This window comes from Lampetra fluviatilis, unplaced genomic scaffold (assembly GCF_964198595.1).
Source record: "Lampetra fluviatilis unplaced genomic scaffold, kcLamFluv1.1 SCAFFOLD_1113, whole genome shotgun sequence".
In the NCBI taxonomy this organism is placed as follows: Eukaryota; Metazoa; Chordata; class Hyperoartia; order Petromyzontiformes; family Petromyzontidae; genus Lampetra; species Lampetra fluviatilis.
Genome location: NW_027621016.1, coordinates 1 through 25,044, shown reverse-complemented (window position 1 = coordinate 25,044; position 25,044 = coordinate 1). Strand labels below are relative to the sequence as shown.

Genomic DNA, 25,044 nt, shown 5'->3' with positions numbered 1-25,044 from the left:
GCTCCGACTCCCGGCCACGTAGTTTTACCCGGGGCCCGCTCACCATCATGAAGGTCCTTAATGATCGTGAGCAGAGGGTCAGGGACTCCGAAAGCACGAAGAACAACCCAGAGCCCAGGCCTACTGATGGTATCATAGGCCTTGACAAGGACAAATATGTCTTTGTCAAGGCTTATGATTGGCATGCTGTGGCCTTGACACACTCGTACACACAGTGACACACGTACACACACACACAGTGACACACAGTGACACACACACTCACACACACACACACACAAAGTGACACAGTGACACACACACACACAGTGACACACAGTGACACACGAACACACACACACTCACACACACTCACACACACTCGTACACAGTGACACACACACACACTCACACACAGTGACACACAGTGACACACACACACTCACACACACACAAAGTGACACAGTGACACACACACACAGTGACACACAGTGACACACGTACACACACACTCGTACACACACTCATACACACAGTGACACACGTACACACATTCACACACACATGTACACACAGTGACACACGTACACACACACACAGTGACACACAGTGACACACACACTCACACACACACACACAAAGTGACACAGTGACACACACACACACAGTGACACACAGTGACACACGAACACACACACACACACACTCGTACACAGTGACACACACACACACACTCACACACAGTGACACACAGTGACACACACACACTCACACACACACAAAGTGACACAGTGACACACACACACAGTGACACACAGTGACACACGTACACACACACACAGTGACACACACACTCACACACACACACACACAAAGTGACACAGTGACACACACACACACAGTGACACACAGTGACACACGAACACACACACACTCACACACACTCGTACACAGTGACACACACACACACTCACACACACTCACACACAGTGACACACAGTGACACATGTACACAGTGACACACACACACTCACACACACAGTGACACACAGTGACACACGTACACACACACACAGTGACACACAGTGACACACACACACAGTGACACACAGTGACACACACACACACTCACACACACTCACACACTCGTACACACAGTGACACACGTACACACACACACAGTGACACACAGTGACACACACACACAGTGACACACAGTGACACACACACACACTCACACACACTCACACACTCGTACACACAGTGACACACGTACACACACACACAGTGACACACGTACACACACACACAGTGACACACAGTGACACACACACACAGTGACACACAGTGACACACACACACAGTGACACACAGTGACACACACACACAGTGACACACAGTGACACACGTACACACACAGTGACACACGTACACACACAGTGACACACACACACACACAGTGACACACACACACACACAGTGACACACGTACACACACAGTGACACACACACACAGTGACACACAGTGACACACACACACAGTGACACACGTACACACAGTGACACACGTACACACACACACAGTGACACACAGTGACACACACACACAGTGACACACAGTGACACACACACACACAGTGACACACAGTGACACACACACACAGTGACACACAGTGACACACGTACACACACAGTGACACACACACACAGTGACACACAGTGACACACACACACAGTGACACACGTACACACACACACACAGTGACACACAGTGACACACACACACAGTGACACACAGTGACACACGTACACACACACACACAGTGACATACGTACACACACACACAGTGACACACACACACAGTGACACACAGTGACACACAGTGACACACACACACAGTGACACACAGTGACACACGTACACACACACACACAGTGACATACGTACACACACACACAGTGACACACACACACAGTGACACACAGTGACACACACACACAGTGACACACAGTGACACACGTACACACACACTCGTACACACAGTGACACACGTACACACACAGTGACACACACACACAGTGACACACGTACACACAGTGACACACGGTGACACACACACACAGTGACACACAGTGACACACACACACAGTGACACACGTACACACAGTGACACACAGTGACACACACACACAGTGACACACGTACACACAGTGACACACAGTGACACACACACACAGTGACACACGTACACACAGTGACACACAGTGACACACACACACAGTGACACACGTACACACACACACATAGTGACACACAGGGACACACGTACACACCCACACACACAGTGACACACGTACACACACACACAGTGACACACACACACAGTGACACACAGTGACACACACACACAGTGACACACGTACACACACACACACAGTGACACACAGTGACACACAGTGACACACGTACACACACACAGTGACACACAGGGACACACGTACACACACACACACAGTGACATACGTACACACACACACAGTGACACACACACACAGTGACACACAGTGACACACACACACAGTGACACACGTACACACACACACAGTGACACACAGTGACACACGTACACACACACACACAGTGACACACAGTGACACACGTACACACACACACAGTGACACACAGGGACACACGTACACACACACACACACAGTGACACACGTACACACACACACAGTGACACACACACAGTGACACACAGTGACACACACACACAGTGACACACGTACACACACACACACAGTGACACACAGTGACACACGTACACACACACACACAGTGACACACAGTGACACACGTACACACACACACAGTGACACACAGGGACACACGTACACACACACACACACAGTGACACACAGGGACACACGTACACACACACACAGTGACACACGTACACACACTCACACACACAGTGACACACAGTGACACACGTACACACACACACAGTGACACACGTACACACACACACACAGTGACACACAGGGACACACGTACACACACTCACACACACAGTGACACACGTACACACACACACACAGTGACACACAGGGACACACGTACACACACACAGTGACACACAGGGACACACGTACACACACACACAGTGACACACGTACACACACACACACAGTGACACACAGGGACACACGTACACACACACAGTGACACACAGGGACACACGTACACACACACACAGTGACACACGTACACACACACACACAGTGACACACAGGGACACACGTACACACACACACAGTGACACACGTACACACACACACACACACAGTGACACACAGTGACACACGTACACACACACACACACAGTGACACACAGTGACACACGTACACACACACACACAGTGACACACACACTCACACACACAGTGACACACACACACACACAGTGACACACACACTCACACACACAGTGACACACAGGGACACACGTACACACACACACACACAGTGACACACGTACACACACACACACACACAGTGACACACAGTGACACACGTACACACACACAGTGACACACGTACACACACACACAGTGACACACGTACACACACACAGTGACACACAGTGACACACGTACACACACACAGTGACACACAGTGACACACGTACACATACACACACAGTGACACACAGTGACACACGTACACACACACACACAGTGACACACAGGGACACACGTACACACACACACACAGTGACACACAGTGACACACAGTGACACACGTACACACACACACACACACAGTGACACACAGGGACACACGTACACAGTGACACACACACACTCACACACAGTGACACACACACACACACACAGTGACACACGTACACACACTCACACACACAGTGACACACAGTGACACACGTACACACACACACACAGTGACACACAGTGACACACGTACACACATTCACACACACAGTGACACACAGTGACACACGTACACACACACACAGTGACACACAGGGACACACGTACACACACACACACAGTGACACACAGTGACACACGTACACACACACACACAGTGACACACAGGGACACACGTACACACACACACACAGTGACACACAGGGACACACGTACACACACACACACAGTGACACACAGTGACACACGTACACACACACACACAGTGACACACAGTGACACACGTACACACACACACACAGTGACACACAGTGACACACGTACACACACACACACAGTGACACACAGTGACACACGTACACACACACACACAGTGACACACAGGGACACACGTACACAGTGACACACACACACTCACACACAGTGACACACGTACACACACAGTGACACACAGTGACACACGTACACACACACACACACACAGTGACACACAGTGACACACGTACACACACACACACAGTGACACACAGTGACACACGTACACACACACACACAGTGACACACAGTGACACACGTACACACACACACACAGTGACACACAGGGACACACGTACACAGTGACACACACACACTCACACACAGTGACACACACACACACACACAGTGACACACAGTGACACACACACACACACAGTGACACACACACACACAGTGACACACAGTGACACACGTACACACACACACAAACAGTGACACACAGTGACACACGTACACACACACACACAGTGACACACAGTGACACACGTACACACACAGTGACACACAGTGACACACGTACACACACACACAGTGACACACGTACACACACAGTGACACACACACACACACAGTGACACACGTACACACACACACACAGTGACACACACACACAGTGACACACAGTGACACACACACACAGTGACACACGTACACACACAGTGACACACAGTGACACACGTACACACACACACACAGTGACACACAGTGACACACGTACACACACACACACAGTGACACACAGTGACACACGTACACACACACACACAGTGACACACAGGGACACACGTACACACACACACACAGTGACACACAGTGACACACGTACACACACACACACAGTGACACACAGTGACACACGTACACACACACACACAGTGACACACAGGGACACACGTACACACACACACACAGTGACACACAGTGACACACAGTGACACACACACACACAGTGACACACGTACACACACACACACAGTGACACACGTACACACACACACACACACAGTGACACACAGTGACACACGTACACACACACACACAGTGACACACAGTGACACACGTACACACACACACAGTGACACACAGTGACACACGTACACACACACACACAGTGACACACAGTGACACACGTACACACACACACACAGTGACACACAGTGACACACGTACACACACACACACAGTGACACACAGGGACACACGTACACAGTGACACACACACACTCACACACAGTGACACACACACACACACACAGTGACACACAGTGACACACACATACACACAGTGACACACACACACACACACAGTGACACACAGTGACACACGTACACACACAGTGACACACAGTGACACACGTACACACACACACACAGTGACACACAGTGACACACGTACACACACACACACAGTGACACACAGTGACACACGTACACACACACAGTGACACACGTACACACACACACAGTGACACACAGTGACACACGTACACACACACACACAGTGACACACAGTGACACACGTACACACACACACACAGTGACACACAGTGACACACGTACACACACACACAGTGACACACAGTGACACACGTACACACACACACACAGTGACACACAGTGACACACGTACACACACACACACAGTGACACACAGGGACACACGTACACACACACACACAGTGACACACAGTGACACACGTACACACACACACACAGTGACACACAGTGACACACGTACACACACACACACAGTGACACACAGGGACACACGTACACACACACACACAGTGACACACAGTGACACACGTACACACACACACACAGTGACACACGTACACACACACACACACAGTGACACACAGTGACACACGTACACACACACACACAGTGACACACAGTGACACACGTACACACACAGTGACACACAGTGACACACACACACACAGTGACACACAGTGACACACGTACACACACACACAAACAGTGACACACAGTGACACACGTACACACACACACACACAGTGACACACAGTGACACACGTACACACACACACACGGATGAGTCCACACGGGAGGAGAGTTGCGTTTATTGAAACGAGTCACAGCAAAGACTCACCCCGCCCGGCCTGCACACTTCAACTACTCAGTGAACTCAACTAGTGAACTCAACTAGTGAACTCAACTAGTGAACTCAACTAGTGAACTCCTCAACTAGTGAACTCAACTAGTGAACTCAACTAGTGAACTAGTGAACTCAACTAGTGAACTCCTCAACTAGTGAACTCAACTAGTGAACTCAACAACTTCCACTAGTGAACTCAACTAGTGAACTCAACTAGTGAACTCAACTAGTGAACTCAACAACTCAACTAGTGAACTCAACAACTTCCACTAGTGAACTCAACTAGTGAACTCAACTAGTGAACTCAACTAGTGAACTCAACAACTCAACTAGTGAACTCAACAACTTCCACTAGTGAACTCAACTAGTGAACTCCTCAACTAGTGAACTCAACTAGTGAACTCAACAACTTCCACTAGTGAACTCAACTAGTGAACTCAACTAGTGAACTCAACAACTTCCACTAGTGAACTCAACTAGTGAACTCAACTAGTGAACTAGTGAACTCAACTAGTGAACTCAACTAGTGAACTCAACAACTCAACTAGTGAACTCAACTACCTAGCAACTTGAACTAGTGAACTCAACTAGTGAACTCAACTAGTGAACTAGTGAACTCAACTAGTGAACTCAACTTCAAAGAAACTCAACTAGTTAACTCAACTAGTGAACTCAACTACCTAGCAACTTCAACTAGTGAACTCAACTAGTGAACTCAACTAGTGAACTCAACTAGTGAACTAGTGAACTCAACTAGTGAACTCAACTAGTGAACTCAACTAGTGAACTAGTGAACTCAACTAGTGAACTCAACTAGTGAACTCAACTAGTCAGCTACTCAGCTACTCAACTAGTCACCAACTCAACAAGTCAACAACTCAGCTACTCAGCTACTCAACTAGTCAGCTACTCAGCTACTCAACTAGTCAACAACTCAACAAGTCAGCAACTCAACTAGTCACCAACTCAACTAGTCAACAACTCAGCTACTCAGCTACTCAACTAGTCAACAACTCAACAAGTCAGCAACTCAACTAGTCAGCTACTCAACTAGTCAACAACTCAACAAGTCAGCAACTCAACTAGTCAGCTACTCAACTAGTCAACAACTCAACAAGTCAGCAACTCAACTAGTCAGCTACTCAACTAGTCAACAACTCAACAAGTCAGCAACTCAACTAGTCAGCTACTCAACTAGTCAACAACTCAACAAGTCAGCAACTCAACTAGTCAGCTACTCAACTAGTCAACAACTCAACAAGTCAGCAACTCAACTAGTCAGCTACTCAACTAGTCAACAACTCAACAAGTCAGCAACTCAACTAGTCAGCTACTCAACTAGTCAACAACTCAACAAGTCAGCAACTCAACTAGTCAGCTACTCAACTAGTCAACAACTCAACAAGTCAGCAACTCAACTAGTCAGCTACTCAACTAGTCAACAACTCAACAAGTCAGCAACTCAACTAGTCAGCTACTCAACTAGTCAACAACTCAGCTACTCAACTAGTCAACAACTCAGCTACTCAGCTACTCAACTAGTCAACAACTCAACAAGTCAGCAACTCAACTAGTCAGCTACTCAACTAGTCAACAACTCAGCTACTCAACTAGTCAACAACTCAGCTACTCAGCTACTCAACTAGTCAACAACTCAACAAGTCAGCAACTCAACTAGTCAGCTACTCAACTAGTCAACAACTCAACAAGTCAGCAACTCAACTAGTCAGCTACTCAACTAGTCACCAACTCAACAAGTCAGCAACTCAACTAGTCAGCTACTCAACTAGTCAACAACTCAACAAGTCAGCAACTCAACTAGTCAGCTACTCAACTAGTCACCAACTCAACAAGTCAGCAACTCAACTAGTCAGCTACTCAACTAGTCAACAACTCAGCTACTCAACTAGTCAACAACTCAGCTACTCAGCTACTCAACTAGTCAACAACTCAACAAGTCAGCAACTCAACTAGTCAGCTACTCAACTAGTCAACAACTCAGCTACTCAACTAGTCAACAACTCAGCTACTCAGCTACTCAACTAGTCAACAACTCAACAAGTCAGCAACTCAACTAGTCAGCTACTCAACTAGTCACCAACTCAACAAGTCAGCAACTCAACTAGTCAGCTACTCAACTAGTCAACAACTCAGCTACTCAACTAGTCACCAACTCAACTAGTCAGCTACTCAGCGTGCCAGTAACTTAATTACGCACAAAGACAACCAACTTTCAACTCAAGAACTCGGCAAATAAACCACTCGGCAACTCGGCAAACGCGGCATGCAGATCGTGTTGGTTGTCTTGAGTCTTCAGCATCACCGTGACCTATTCAGTCGGTGGAAGAATAGAAAGTGGAGGAGGTGAGGGAGGAGGAGGAGGAGGGGGAAACACATTGTGAGTCTGTGGGTGGCAGTGCTGAGTCTATGACAGTGTTGAGTCTATGGGCAGTGTTGAGTCTATGGGTGGCAGTGCTGAGTCTATGACAGTGCTGAGTCTATGGGTGACAGTGTTGAGTCTATGACAGTGTGGAGTCTGTGGGTGACAGTGTTGAGTCTATGACAGTGTTGAGTCTATGACAGTGTTGAGTCTATGGGCAGTGTTGAGTCTATGGGTGACAGTGCTGAGTCTATGACAGTGCTGAGTCTATGGGTGACAGTGTTGAGTCTATGACAGTGTGGAGTCTGTGGGTGACAGTGTTGAGTCTATGACAGTGTTGAGTCTATGACAGTGTTGAGTCTATGGGCAGTGTTGAGTCTATGGGTGGCAGTGCTGAGTCTATGACAGTGCTGAGTCTATGGGTGACAGTGTTGAGTCTATGACAGTGTTGAGTCTGTGGGTGACAGTGTTGAGTCTATGGGTGGCAATGTTGAGTCTATGGGTGGCAGTGTTGAGTCTATGGGTGACAGTGCTGAGTCTATGGGTGGCAGTGTTGAGTCTATGGGTGGCAGTGTTGAGTCTATGGGTGACAGTGCTGAGTCTATGGGTGGCAGTGTTGAGTCTATGGGTGGCAGTGTTGAGTCTATGGGTGACAGTGTTGAGTCTATGGGTGGCAGTGTTGAGTCTATGGGTGGCAGTGTTGAGTCTATGGGTGACAGTGCTGAGTCTATGACAGTGTTGAGTCTATGGGTGACAGTGTTGAGTCTATGGGTGGCAGTGTTGAGTCTATGACAGTGTTGAGTCTGTGGGTGGCAGTGCTGAGTCTATGACAGTGTTGAGTCTGTGGGTGACAGTGTTGAGTCTATGGGTGGCAATGTTGAGTCTATGGGTGGCAGTGTTGAGTCTATGGGTGACAGTGCTGAGTCTATGACAGTGTTGAGTCTATGGGTGACAGTGTTGAGTCTGTGGGTGACAGTGTTGAGTCTATGGGTGGCAGTGTTGAGTCTATGGGTGGCAGTGTTGAGTCTATGGGTGACAGTGCTGAGTCTATGACAGTGTTGAGTCTATGGGTGACAGTGTTGAGTCTATGGGTGGCAATGTTGAGTCTATGGGTGGCAGTGTTGAGTCTATGGGTGACAGTGCTGAGTCTATGACAGTGTTGAGTCTATGGGTGACAGTGTTGAGTCTGTGGGTGACAGTGTTGAGTCTATGGGTGACAGTGCTGAGTCTATGACAGTGTTGAGTCTATGGGTGACAGTGCTGAGTCTATGACAGTGTTGAGTCTATGGGTGGCAGTGCTGAGTCTATGACAGTGTTGAGTCTATGGGTGGCAGTGCTGAGTCTATGACAGTGTTGAGTCTATGGGTGACAGTGCTGAGTCTATGACAGTGTTGAGTCTATGGGTGACAGTGCTGAGTCTATGACAGTGTTGAGTCTATGGGTGACAGTGCTGAGTCTATGACAGTGTTGAGTCTATGGGTGGCAGTGCTGAGTCTATGACAGTGTTGAGTCTATGGGTGGCAGTGCTGAGTCTATGACAGTGTTGAGTCTATGGGTGGCAGTGCTGAGTCTATGACAGTGTTGAGTCTGTGGGTGACAGTGTTGAGTCTATGACAGTGTTGAGTCTATGGGTGACAGTGTTGAGTCTATGGGTGACAGTGTTGAGTCTATGGGTGGCAGTGTTGAGTCTATGGGTGACAGTGCTGAATCTATGACAGTGTTGAGTCTATGGGTGACAGTGTTGAGTCTATGGGTGGCAATGTTGAGTCTATGGGTGGCAGTGTTGAGTCTATGGGTGACAGTGCTGAGTCTATGACAGTGTTGAGTCTATGGGTGACAGTGTTGAGTCTGTGGGTGACAGTGTTGAGTCTATGGGTGACAGTGCTGAGTCTATGACAGTGTTGAGTCTATGGGTGACAGTGCTGAGTCTATGACAGTGTTGAGTCTATGGGTGGCAGTGCTGAGTCTATGACAGTGTTGAGTCTATGGGTGGCAGTGCTGAGTCTATGACAGTGTTGAGTCTATGGGTGACAGTGCTGAGTCTATGACAGTGTTGAGTCTATGGGTGACAGTGCTGAGTCTATGACAGTGTTGAGTCTATGGGTGACAGTGCTGAGTCTATGACAGTGTTGAGTCTATGGGTGGCAGTGCTGAGTCTATGACAGTGTTGAGTCTATGGGTGGCAGTGCTGAGTCTATGACAGTGTTGAGTCTATGGGTGGCAGTGCTGAGTCTATGACAGTGTTGAGTCTGTGGGTGACAGTGTTGAGTCTATGACAGTGTTGAGTCTATGGGTGACAGTGTTGAGTCTATGGGTGACAGTGTTGAGTCTGTGGGTGGCAGTGCTGAGTCTATGACAGTGTTGAGTCTATGGGTGGCAGTGCTGAGTCTATGACAGTGTTGAGTCTATGGGTGACAGTGTTGAGTCTATGGGCAGTGTTGAGTCTATGGGTGGCAGTGCTGAGTCTATGACAGTGTTGAGTCTATGGGTGGCAGTGCTGAGTCTATGACAGTGTTGAGTCTATGGGTGGCAGTGCTGAGTCTATGACAGTGTTGAGTCTGTGGGTGACAGTGTTGAGTCTATGACAGTGTTGAGTCTATGGGTGACAGTGTTGAGTCTATGGGTGACAGTGTTGAGTCTGTGGGTGGCAGTGCTGAGTCTATGACAGTGTTGAGTCTATGGGTGGCAGTGCTGAGTCTATGACAGTGTTGAGTCTATGGGTGACAGTGTTGAGTCTATGGGCAGTGTTGAGTCTATGGGTGGCAGTGTTGAGTCTATGGGCAGTGTTGAGTCTATGGGTGGCAGTGTTGAGTCTATGGGCAGTGTTGAGTCTATGGGTGGCAGTGCTGAGTCTATGACAGTGTTGAGTCTATGGGTGACAGTGTTGAGTCTATGGGCAGTGTTGAGTCTATGGGTGGCAGTGCTGAGTCTATGGGTGACAGTGTTGAGTCTGTGGGTGGCAGTGTTGAGTCTATGGGTGGCAGTGTTGAGTCTATGGGTAGCAGTGCTGAGTCTATGGGTGACAGTGTTGAGTCTATGGGTGGCAGTGTTGAGTCTATGGGCAGTGTTGAGTCTATGGGTGGCAGTGCTGAGTCTGTGGCTAGTGTTGAGTTTGTGGGTAGTGTTGAGTCCATGGGAAGTGTTGAGTCTATGAGTAGTGTTGAGTCTATGAGTAGTGTTGAGTCTATGAGTAGTGTTGAGTCTAATTGGGCCTCACCTGGTTTCCATAGCGATGACCTCAGCTGAGTAATTACGGCAGGGCTGTGGAAACAGGAGAAACGGAGAGATGTCACCCACTCACCCATCTACTCGCCCACCCACTCAACCACTCACCCACCCACTCAACCACTCACCCACCTACTCAACCACTCACCCACCCACCCACCCACTCACCCACTCACCCACCCACTCACCCACCTACTCAACCACCCACTCAACCACTCACCCACCCACCCACCCACTCACACACTCACCCCACTCACCCACCTACTCACCACCCACTCAACCACTCACCCACCCACTCAACCACTCACCCACCTACTCAACCACTCACCCACCCACCCACCCACTCACCCACCCATTCACACACTTACCCATCCATTGACCCACTTGCTCACTCACCCACCCACTCACCCACCCACTCACCCACCTACTCACCCACCTACTCAACTACCCACTCACCCACACCACTCACTCACCCATTCATTTACCCACTTACCCATCCACTGACCCACTCGCTCACTCACCCACTCGTTCACCTCACCCGCCCACTCACCCACCTACTCACCAACCTACTCCCCTACTCACCCACCCATCCACTCACTCACTCGCTCACTCACCCACTCGCTCACTCACTGACCAACCCACTCATCCACCCACTCACCCACTCACTCACCCAGTCATCCACCCACTCACCAACCCACTAGCTCACTGATTCAACTACCCATTCAATGACTCAGTCATTCGCTCAGTGAGTGAGTGGATGGGTGAGTGGGTGAGTGAGTGAGAGGGTGAGCGAGCGGGCATCGGTGTGAGCGAGTACGTGAGTGAACGGGGGGAGCGGCGTGGTGAGCGGGTACGTGAGTGGGTACGTGAAGTGAACGAGCGGTGTGAGCGGGTGAGTAGGTACGTGAGTGAACGAGTGCGTGAGTGAGCGAGTACGTGAAGTGAACGAGCGGGTGAGCGGAGGTGAGCGGGGTGAGCGAGTACGTGAAGTGAACGAGTGAGTGGGTGAGTGGGTAAGTGAAGTGAACGAGCGGGCGGGTGAGTGGGGTGAGCAAGTATGTGAGTGAAGGAGCGAGTGAGTGGGTGAGCGACTACGTGAGTGAGTGAGCGATGCGAGCGGGTAGGTGAGCGAGTACGTGAGTGAACGAGTGAGAGGGTGAGCGGCTGAGCGAGTACGTGAGTGAAGGAGCGAGTGAGTGGGTGAGCCACTACGTGAGTGAACAAGTGGGTGGGTGAGTGAGTACGTGAGTGAACGAGTGAGTGAGTGAGTGGGGTACGTGAGTGAACGAGTGAGTGGGTGAGTGAGTACGTGAGTGAACGAGTGAGTGGGTGAGTGGGTACGTGAGTGAACGAAGTGAGCGGGTGAGCGACTACGTGAGTGAGCGAGTGAGTGGGTGAGTGAGTACGTGAGTGAACGAGTGAGTGGGTGAGTGGGTACGTGAGTGAACGAGTGAGTGGGTGAGTGAGTACGTGAGTGAACGATGTGAGTGGGTGAGTGAGTACGTGAGTGAGCGAGTGAGTGGGTGAGTGAGTACGTGAGTGAACAAGTGGGTGGGTGAGTGAGTACGTGAGTGAACGAGTGAGTGGTGAGTGGGTGAGTGGTACGTGAGTGAACGAGTGAGTGGGTGAGCCACTACGTGAGTGAACGAGTGAGTGGGTGAGTGAGTACGTGAGTGAACGAGTGAGTGGGTGAGTGGGTACGTGTGAGTGAACGAGTGAGTGGGGTGAGTGAGTACGTGAAGTGAACGAGTGAGTGGGTGAGTGGGTACGTGAAGTGAACGAGTGAGTGGGTGAGTGGGTACGTGAGTGAACGAGTGAGTGGGTGAGTGAGTACGTGAGTGAACGAGTGAGTGGGTGAGTGGGTACGTGAGTGAACGAGTGAGTGGGTGAGTGGGTACGTGAGTGAACGAGGTGAGTGGGGTGAGTGAGTACGTGAGTGAACGAAGTGAGTGGGTGAGTGGGTACGTGAAGTGAACGAGTGAGTGGGTGAGTGGGTACGTGAGTGTGAACGAGTGAGTGGGTGAGTGAGTACGTGAGTGAACGAGTGAGTGGGTGAGTGGGTACGTGAAGTGAACGAGTGAGTGGGGTGAGTGAGTACGTGAGTGAACGAGTGAGCGGGGTGAGTGAGTACGTGATGTGAACGAGTGAGCGGGGTGAGTGAGTACGTGAGTGAACGAGTGAGTGGGTGAGTGAGTGAACGAGTGAGTGGGTGAGCCACTACGTGAGTGAACGAGTGAGTGGGTACGTGAGTGAACGAGTGAGTGGGTGAGTGAGTGGGTGAGTGAACGAGTGAGTGGGTGAGTGGGTACGTGAGTGAACGAGTGAGTGAACGAGTGAGTGGGTGAGTGAGTACGTGAGTGAACGAGTGAGTGGGTGAGTGGGTACGTGAGTGAGCGAGTGAGTGGGTGAGTGAGTACGTGAGTGAACGAGTGAGTGGGTGAGTGAGTACGTGAGTGAACGAGTGAGTGGGTGAGTGAGTACATGAGTGAGCGAGTGAGTGGGTGAGTGAGTACGTGAGTGAACGAGTGAGTGGGTGAGTGAGTACGTGAGTGAGCGAGTGAGTGGGTGAGTGAGTACGTGAGTGAACGAGTGAGTGGGTGAGTGAGTACGTGAGTGAGCGAGTGAGTGGGTGAGTGAGTACGTGAGTGAACGAGTGAGTGGGTGAGTGAGTACGTGAGTGAACGAGTGAGTGAGTGAGCGAGTACGTGAGTGAGTGAGTGAGTGGGTGAGTGAGTACGTGAGTGAGTGAGTGAGTGGGTGAGTGAGTACGTGAGTGAACGAGTGAGTGGGTGAGTGAGTACGTGAGTGAACGAGTGAGTGGGTGAGTGAGTACGTGAGTGAGCGAGTGAGTGGGTGAGTGAGTACGTGAGTGAACGAGTGAGTGAGTGAGTGGGTACGTGAGTGAACGAGTGAGTGGGTGAGTGAGTACGTGAGTGAACGAGTGAGTGGGTGAGTGAGTACGTGAGTGAACGAGTGAGTGGGTGAGTGAGTACGTGAGTGAACGAGTGAGTGGGTGAGTGGGTACGTGAGTGAACGAGTGAGTGGGTGAGCCACTACGTGAGTGAACGAGTGAGTGGGTGAGTGGGTACGTGAGTGAACGAGTGAGTGAGTGAGTACGTGAGTGAACGAGTGAGTGGGTGAGTGGGTACGTGAGTGAGCGAGTGAGTGGGTGAGTGAGTACGTGAGTGAACGAGTGAGTGGGTGAGTGGGTACGTGAGTGAAACGAGTGAGTGGGTGAGCCACTACGTGAGTGAACGAGTGAGCGGGTGAGCGACTACGTGAGTGAACGAGTGAGTGAGTGAGTGGGTACGTGAGTGAACGAGTGAGTGAGTGAGTACGTGAGTGAACGAGTGAGTGAGTGAGTGGGTACGTGAGTGAAACGAGTGAGTGGGTGAGCCACTACGTGAGTGAACGAAGTGAGCGGGTGAGCGACTACGTGAGTGAGCGGGGTGAGCGGGTGAGCGGCTGAGCGACTACGCGAGTGAGCGAGCGATTGAGCGAGCGAGCGTGCGGGCGAGCGGGGCGAGCGAGTACGTGAGTGAACGAGCGAGCGGCCTGAACGACTACGCGACTGAACGAGCAAGCGAGCGAGCGAGCGGGCGGGCGGGCGAGCGGGCAATCCTCACGTCGCAGGGCGAGCTTGCAACTGGTGGACGCTTCTCCCAGCCCGTTAGTCGCCCGGCACGAGTAGCAGCCCGCGAGCGCGGGGCCGGGTCGACGCACTTCGAGCGTGCAGACGCCCTGCGAGTGCAACGCGCGGAAGCCCGACTCCTCCGAGATGCACGAGTCCCCGCGGAACCACGCGATGCGGGGCTGGGGAGAGAGACACGCGGGGAGAGAGACGCGGGGAGAGAGACGCGGGGAGAGAGACGCGGGGAGAGAGACGGGGGGAGAGAGACGCGGGGAGAGAGACGGGGGGGGGGGAGATGCGGGGAGAGACACGCGGGGAGAGAGACGGGGGGGGGGGGGAGATGCGGGGAGAGATGGGGGGAGATGGGGAGATGGGGAGACACGCGGGGAGAGACACGCGGGGAGAGAGACACGGGGAGAGAGACGCGGGGAGAGAGACGCGGGGAGAGAGACGCGGGGAGAGAGACGCGGGGAGAGAGACGGGGGGGGGGAGATGCGGGGAGAGACACGCGGGGAGAGAGACGGGGGGGGGGGGGAGATGCGGGGAGAGATGGGGAGAGATGGGGAGATGGGGAGACACGCGGGGAGAGACACGCGGGGAGAGAGACACGGGGAGAGAGACGGGGGGGGGGGGGGAGATGCGGGGAGAGATGGGGGGAGATGGGGAGATGGGGAGACACGCGGGGAGAGACACGCGGGGAGAGAGACACGGGGACAAGGGGGGAGACACGGGGTGAGATGGGGAGAGACACGGGGAGACGCGGGGAGAGATGGGGAGACACGGGGAGACGCGGGGAGAGAGATGGCGAGAGACGCGGGGAGACACGGGGAGACACGGGGAGAGACACGGGGAGACGCGGGGAGACACGGTGAGGCATGGGGAGACACGGAGAGAGACACACGGGGAGACGCGGGGAGAGACACGGGGAGACGCGGGGAGACACGGTGAGGCATGGGGAGACACGGAGAGAGACACACGGGGAGACACGGGGAGACGCGGGGAGAGACACGGGGAGACGCGGGGAGACACGGTGATGCATGGGGAGACACGGAGAGAGACACGGGGAGACACGGGGAGACGCGGGGAGAGACACGGGGAGAGACACGGGGAGACGCGGGGAGAGAGACACGGGGGGAGAGACACGTGTAGTATTGAGTGTGGTGGTGAGCATGGTGGTGGTGAGCGAGGTGGTACTGACCTTTGGGTGAGCGTGGTGGTGAGCGTGGTGGTGAGCGTGGTGGTGAGTGTGGTGAGTGTGGTGGTGAGCGTGGTGGTGAGCGTGGTGGTGGTGGTGAGTGTGGTGGTGGTGAGTGTGGTGGTGGTGAGTGTGGTGGTGAGTGTGGTGGTGAGTGTGGTGGTGAGTGTGGTGGTGAGCGTGGTGAGCTTGGTGGTGAGTGTGGTGGTGAGTGTGGTGGTGAGTGTGGTGGTGAGCGTGGTGAGCGTGGTGGTGAGCGTGGTGGTGAGCGTGGTGGTGAGCATCACTCACCTTGGGGTGAGCGTGGTGGTGGTGGTGGTGGTGAGTGTGGTGGTGAGCGTGGTGAGTGTGGTGGTGAGCATCGCTCACCTTGGGGTGAGTGTGGTGGTGAGCGTGGTGGTGGTGAGTGTGGTGGTGAGCGTGGTGAGCGAGGTGGTGAGCATCACTCACCTTGGGGTGAGCGTGGTGGTGGTGAGTGTGGTGGTGAGTGTGGTGGTGAGTGTGGTGGTGAGCGTGGTGAGCGTGGTGGTGAGCATCACTCACCTTGGGGTGAGCGTGGTGGTGGTGAGTGTGGTGAGTGTGGTGGTGAGCGTGGTGGTGAGCGTGGTGGTGAGCTTAGTGGTGAGCGTCACTCACCTTGGGGTGAGCTCTCACGCTGCAGGTGAGGAGGCAGGAGAAGCCCTGCACGGCGTGCACGATGATGGTGAGTGTGGTGGTGGTGAGCGTGGTGGTGAGCGTGGTGGTGAGCGTCACTCACCTTGGGGTGAGCTCTCACGCTGCAGGTGAGGAGGCAGGGGAAGCCCTGCACGGCGTGCACGTCGCTCAGCGGCTGAGTGAAGCGAGGCGACTCGCTGGGGTCACGTGGCACGAACGGCGGGGGGCGCCACTCCCAGCCTGCAACCGGCGCAATCGTCATCGCAATCGTCATCGCAATCGTCATCGCAATCGTCATCGCAATCGTCATCGCAATCGTCATCGCGATCGTCATCGCGATCGTCATCGTAATCGTCATCGTAATCGTCATCGCAATCGTCATCGCAATCGTCATCGCGATCGTCATCGCGATCGTCATCGCGATCGTCATCGCAATCGTCATCGCAATCGTCATCGCAATCGTCATCGCAATCGTCATCGCAATCGTCATCGCGATCGTCATCGCGATCGTCATCGCGATCGTCATCGCGATCGTCATCGCAATCGTCATCGCAATCGTCATCGCAATCGTCATCGCAATCGCCATCGCAATCGTCATCGCAATCGTCATCGCAATCGTCATCGCAATCGTCATCGCAATCGTCATCGCAATCGTCATCGCAATCGTCATCGCAATCGTCATCGCAATCGTCATCTCGATCGTCATCGCAATCGTCATCGCAATCGTCATCGCAATCGTCATCGCGATCGTCATCGCAATCGTCATCGCAATCGTCATCGCGATCGTCATCGCAATCGTCATCGCGATCGTCATCGCAATCGTCATCGCGATCGTCATCGCGATCGTCATCGCGATCGTCATCGCGATCGTCATCGCAATCGTCATCGCAATCGTCATCGCAATCGTCATCGCGATCGTCATCGCAATCGTCATCGCAATCGTCATCGCGATCGTCATCGCGATCGTCATCGCGATCGTCATCGCAATCGTCATCGCAATCGTCATCGCAATCGTCATCGCGATCGTCATCGCAATCGTCATCGCAATCGTCATCGCAATCGTCATCGCGATCGTCATCGCAATCGTCATCGCGATCGTCATCGCGATCGTCATCGCAATCGTCATCGCAATCGTCATCGCGATCGTCATCGCGATCGTCATCGCGATCGTCATCGCAATCGTCATCGCGATCGTCATCGCAATCGTCATCGCAATCGTCATCGCGATCGTCATCGCAATCGTCATCGCAATCGTCATCGCAATCGTCATCGCGATCGTCATCGCAATCGTCATCGCGATCGTCATCGCGATCGTCATCGCGATCGTCATCGCGATCGTCATCGCGATCGTCATCACGATCGTCATCGCGATCGTCATCGCGATCGTCATCGCAATCGTCATCGCAATCGTCATCGCGATCGTCATCGCAATCGTCATCGCGATCGTCATCGCGATCGTCATCGCGATCGTCATCGCGATCGTCATCGCGATCGTCATCGCGATCGTCATCGCGATCGTCATCGCGATCGTCATCGCGATCGTCATCGCGATCGTCATCGCGATCGTCATCGCGATCGTCATCGCGATCGTCATCGCGATCGTCATCGCGATCGTCATCGCGATCGTCATCGCGATCGTCATCGCGATCGTCATCGCGATCGTCATCGCGATCGTCATCGCAATCGTCATCGTAATCCGCGCAATCATCATCGCAATCGTCATCGCAATTGTCATCGCAATCGTCATCGCAATTGTCATCGCAATCGTCATCGCATGGGTGGGTGAATGAGTGGGTGAGTGAGTGGGTGAGTGAGTGGGTGGGTGGGTGAGTGAGTGAGTGGGTGGGTGAGTGGGTGGGTGAGTGGCTGAGTGGGTGAGTGGCTGAGTGGGTGAGTGAGTGGGTGAGTGAGTGAGTGAATGAATGAGTGGGTGGGTGAGTGAGTGGTGAGTGAGTGGTGAGTGAGTGAGTGGTGAGTGAGTGAGTGAGTGAGTGAATGAGTGAGTGGGTGAGTGGGTGAGTGGGTGAGTGAGTGGGTGGGTGAGTGAGTGAATGAGTGGGTGGGTGAGTGGGTGGGTGAGTGGCTGAGTGGGTGAGTGGCTGAGTGGGTGAGTGAGTGGGTGAGTGGGTGAGTGAGTGGGTGAGTGAGTGAGTGGGTGAGTGAGTGAGTGAGTGGGTGAGTGGCTGAGTGAGTGAGTGAGTGGGTGAGTGGGTGAGTGGGTGGGTGGGTGAGTGGGTGAGTGGGTGAGTGAGTGAGTGAGTGGGTGAGTGGGTGAGTGGGTGGGTGGGTGAGTGAGTGGTGAGTGAGTGAGTGGTGAGTGAGTGAGTGAGTGGGTGAGTGAGTGAGTGGGTGAGTGGGTGAGTGGGTGAGTGAGTGAGTGAATGAGTGAGTGGGTGAGTGGGTGAGTGAGTGAGTGGGTGGGTGAGTGAGTGGGTGAGTGAGTAGGTGAGTGGGTGGGTGAGTGGCTGAGTGGGTGAGTGGCTGAGTGGGTGAGTGAGTGGGTGAGTGAGTGAGTGGGTGAGTGGCTGAGTGAGTGAGTGAGTGGGTGAGTGGGTGAGTGAGTGAGTGAGTGGGTGAGTGGGTGAGTGGGTGGGTGGGTGAGTGAGTGGTGAGTGAGTGAGTGGTGAGTGAGTGAGTGAGTGGGTGAGTGAGTGAGTGGGTGAGTGGGTGAGTGGGTGAGTGAGTGAGTGAATGAGTGAGTGGGTGAGTGGGTGAGTGAGTGAGTGGGTGGGTGAGTGAGTGGGTGAGTGAGTAGGTGAGTGGGTGGGTGAGTGGCTGAGTGGGTGAGTGGCTGAGTGGGTGAGTGAGTGGGTGAGTGAGTGAGTGGGTGAGTGGCTGAGTGAGTGAGTGAGTGGGTGAGTGGGTGAGTGAGTGAGTGAGTGAGCGAGTGAGCGAGCGAGTGAGTGAGCGAGCGAGCGACTGAGCGAGTAGGTGAGTGAGTGAGTGGTGGACTCACCAGGCTTGGGGATGAGGGTGGACTGCGGGGTGACTCCCGCCACCACGCTCGCCCCGCACACGTTGTGAGCGAACACCCGGAAGTTGTAGCAGTTCCCCACCACCAGCCCCGAGATGGTGGACGAGCAGCGGTGGACGTGGTCGACTGCCTTGAACCACTCCTGCACCACCGCAACAACCACAACAACCACCTCAACAACAATAACAACAACAACCATCACAACAACCACAACAACAACCACAACAACAACCACAACAACAATAACCATCAACAACAACAACCATCAACAACCACCACAACAACCATCAACAACAACAACCATCAACAACCACCACAACAACCATCAACAACAACCACAACAACAACCACCACAACAACCATCAACAACAACAAACATCAACAACAACCACAACAACAACCTCCACCAAAAGCAACAACCATCAACAACCACCACAACAACCATCAACAACCACCACAACAACCGCCTTGAACCACTCCTGCACCACCACAACCATCAACAACAACCACAACAACAACCTCCACCAAAAGCAACAACCATCAACAACCACAACCACCACAACAACCACAACAACCACCACAACAACCATCACCATGACAATGTATGTCCCCGTGTGTCTCCGTGTCTCCGTGTCTCACCCCGTGTCTCACCCCGTGTCTCCGTGTGTCTCCGTGTCTCCGTGTCTCACCCCGTGTCTCCGTGTCTCCGTGTCTCCGTGTCTCACCCCATGTCTCACCCCATGTCTCACCCCGTGTCTCACCCCATGTCTCACCCCGTGTCTCCCCCCGTGTTTCACCCCGTGTCTCCGTGTGTCTCCGTGTCTCCGTGTCTCACCCCGTGTCTCCGTGTCTCACCATAGACTTGGTGTCCTGCTTGTCTAGGCTGTAGCCCGTGATGTCCGTGTTGCCGCTGTCTCTGTGTCTCACCTCGTGTCTCTGTGTGTCTCTGTGTGTCTCTGTGTGTCTCACGCTGTGTCTCTGTGTCTCACCCCGTGTCTCTGTGTCTCACCTCGTGTCTCTGTGTGTCTCTGTGTGTCTCTGTGTGTCTCACGCTGTGTCTCTGTGTCTCACCCCGTGTCTCTGTGTCTCACCTCGTGTCTCTGTGTGTCTCTGTGTGTCTCACGCTGTGTCTCTGTGTCTCACCTCGTGTCTCTGTGTCTCCCCCCGTGTCTCCGTGTCTCACCATAGACTTGGTGTCCTGCTTGTCTAGGCTGTAGCCCGTGATGTCCGTGTTGCCGCTGTCTCTGTGTCTCTGTGTCTCTGTGTGTCTCTGTGTCTCCGTGTCTCCGTGTCTCCGTGTCTCACCATAGACTTGGTGTCCTGCTTGTCTACGCTGTAGCCCGTGATGTCCGTGTTGCCGCTGTCTCGGGGCTTGTCCCAGCGCAGAGAGACAGAGCAGCCTGAGACCTCCAGCACCTCCACGCGGACAGGGGGACCCGGCCGGTCTGGGACACGCGGAGACACGCGGGGACACGTGGAGACACGTGGAGACAGGCGGGGACACGTGGAGACACGTGGAGACAGGTGGGGACACGTGGAGACACGTGGAGACACGCGGGGACACGTGGAGACACGTGGAGACACGCGGGGACACGTGGAGACACGTGGAGACAGGCGGGGACACGTGGAGACACGTGGAGACACGCGGGGACACGTGGAGACACGTGGAGACACGCGGGGACACGTGGAGACACGTGGAGACACGCGGGGACACGTGGAGACACGTGGAGACAGGCGGGGACAGAGACACGCGGAGACACGTGGAGACACGTGAAGACACACGGAGACACGCGGGGACAGAGACACACGGAGACACGGGGAGACAGAGACACACGGGGACATGCGGAGACACACGGAGACACACGGGGACAGAGACACACGGAGACACGGGGAGACAGAGACACACGGGGACATGCGGAGACACACGGAGACACACGGGGACAGAGACATGCGGAGACACACGGGGACAGAGACATGCGGAGACACGGGGAGACACGTGAAGACACACGGAGACACGGGGAGACAGAGACACACGGGGACATGTGGAGACAGAGACACACGGGGACATGCGGAAACACGCGGAGACACACGGGGACAGAGACATGCGGAGACACGGGGAGACACACGGAGACACGTGAAGACACACGGAGACACACGGGGACAGAGACATGCGGAGACACGGGGAGACACACGGAGACACGCGGGGACAGAGACACACGGAGACACGGGGAGACAGAGACACACGGGGACATGCGGAGACAGAGACACACGGGGACATGCGGAGACAGAGACACACGGGGACATGCGGAGACACGCGGAGACACACGGGGACAGAGACATGCGGAGACACGGGGAGACACGCGAAGACACGTGGAGACACGCGGAGACGCGCAGAGACACAGAGAGACACGTGGAGACACGTGGGAACAAGCGGAGACACATAGAGACACATGGAGACACAGAGAGACACGTGGAGACACGTGGGAACACGCGGAGACACGCGGAGACACATGGAGACAGAGACACATGGAGACACGCGGAGACACATAGAGACACATAGAGACACATAGAGACACACGGAGACACATGGAGACACATGGAGAGACGCAGAGACACATAGAGACACAGAGAGACACATGGAGACACGCAGAGACATATAGAGACACATGGAGACACAGAGAGACACGTGGAGACACGCAGAGACACATAGAGACACATAGATACACACGGAGACACATGGAGACACGCAGAGACATATAGAGACACATGGAGACACAGAGAGACACGTGGAGACACGTGGCAACACGCGGAGACACGCGGAGACACATGGAGACACACACGTGGGGACACGCGGAGATACACAGAGACACACGGAGACACACGGAGACACATGGAGACACGCAGAGAGAGACACATGGAGACACGTGGAGACACATAGAGACACGCGGAGACACGTGAAGACACACACAGACACGCGGGGACAGAGACACACGGAGACACACGGGGACACGCGGAGACACATGGAGACACGTGGAGACACATAGAGACACATGGAGACACTTGGGGACACGCTGAGCCACACACAGACACGCGGAGACACGCGGAGACACGCGGAGACACGCGGAGACACATCGAGACACTTGGAGACACGCTGAGCCACACACAGACACGCGGAGACACACAAAGACACGGTGTCTCTGCGTGTCTCCCCATGTGACCCCGTGTGACCCCGTGTCTCCCCCCCTCCCCCCCCCACGTCTCCCCCCCCCACGTCTCCCCCCCCCCGTCCCCCCCCTCCCCCCCCCCTCCCCCCCCCCCCCTCACCTATGACCTGCACACGCAAGTCCATCTCCCCCCCCCCCCTCACCTATGACCTGCACACGCAAGTCCATCTCCCCCCCCCCCTCACCTATGACCTGCACACGCAAGTCCATCTCCCCCCCCCCCTCACCTATGACCTGCACACGCAAGTCCATCTCCCCCCCCCCCCTCACCTATGACCTGCACACACAAGTCCATCTCCCCCCCCCCCCCTCACCTATGACCTGCACACGCAAGTCCATCTCCCCCCCCCCCTCACCTATGACCTGCACACGCAAGTCCATCTCCCCCCCCCCCTCACCTATGACCTGCACACACAAGTCCATCTCCCCCCCCCCCTCACCTATGACCTGCACACACAAGTCCATCTCCCCCCCCCCCCTCACCTATGACCTGCACACGCAAGTCCATCTCCCCCCCCCCCTCACCTATGACCTGCACACGCAAGTCCATCTCCCCCCCCCCCCTCACCTATGACCTGCACACGCAAGTCCATCTCCCCCCCCCCCTCACCTATGACCTGCACACGCAAGTCCATCTCCCCCCCCCCCCTCACCTATGACCTGCACACACAAGTCCATCTCCCCCCCCCCCCTCACCTATGACCTGCACACGCAAGTCCATCTCCCCCCCCCCCTCACCTATGACCTGCACACGCAAGTCCATCTCCCCCCCCCCTCACCTATGACCTGCACACACAAGTCCATCTCCCCCCCCCCCTCACCTATGACCTGCACACACAAGTCCATCTCCCCCCCCCCCCTCACCTATGACCTGCACACGCAAGTCCATCTCCCCCCCCCCCCTCACCTATGACCTGCACACGCAAGTCCATCTCCCCCCCCCCCCCTCACCTATGACCTGCACACACAAGTCCATCTCCCCCCCCCCCTCACCTATGACCTGCACACACAAGTCCATCTCCCCCCCCCCCTCACCTATGACCTGCACACACAAGTCCATCTCCCCCCCCCCCTCACCTATGACCTGCACACGCAAGTCCATCTCCCCCCCCCCCCTCACCTATGACCTGCACACGCAGAGTCCATCTCCCCCCCCCTCCCCCCCTCCTCCCCCCCCTCCCCCCTCCTCCCCCCCCCTCCCCCCGTCCTCCCCCCCCCTCCCCCCGTCCCCCCCCTCCCCCCCCTCACCTATGACCTGCACACACAAGTCCATCTCTCCCCCCCCCCCCTCCCCCCCCCCCCCCCCTCACCTATGACCTGCACGCGCAAGTCCACCACGTCCAGCACACTGTCGATCTCCACGCGAAGCTGGTACAGCCCCGAGTCTC

General features: G+C 54.2%; 1 protein-coding gene across 1 annotated transcript; it reads right to left on the bottom strand.

Annotated features, from left to right (window-relative positions):
- Positions 1 to 8,513: 8,513 nt before the first annotated feature.
- On the bottom strand, positions 8,514 to 20,929 carry LOC144954671 (myosin-binding protein H-like). The gene is made up of 6 exons (XM_078885106.1): positions 20,897 to 20,929; positions 20,415 to 20,574; positions 17,562 to 17,698; positions 15,605 to 15,791; positions 11,971 to 12,014; positions 8,514 to 8,702 (listed from the first exon to the last, which is right to left on the bottom strand). Exons 1-5 carry the CDS (start codon positions 20,927 to 20,929, stop codon positions 12,004 to 12,006), a joined length of 528 nt encoding a protein of 175 aa, XP_078741232.1. The 3' UTR covers positions 8,514 to 8,702; positions 11,971 to 12,003.
- Between the last annotated feature and the right edge of the window lie 4,115 nt (positions 20,930 to 25,044).

Bases quoted from the DNA above. Each gene is read 5' to 3' on its own strand.
- LOC144954671 (XM_078885106.1), bottom strand. From the start codon at position 20,929: ATGGTTGTGGTGGTGCAGGAGTGGTTCAAGGCG. The intron at 17,699-20,414 runs GTGAGTCCACCA...CGCCGGTTGCAG, and splicing joins CACCCTCATCCCCAAGCCTG to GCTGGGAGTGGCGCCCCCCG. The intron at 15,792-17,561 runs GTGAGTGACGCT...CTCTCTCCCCAG, and splicing joins GCGTGAGAGCTCACCCCAAG to CCCCGCATCGCGTGGTTCCG.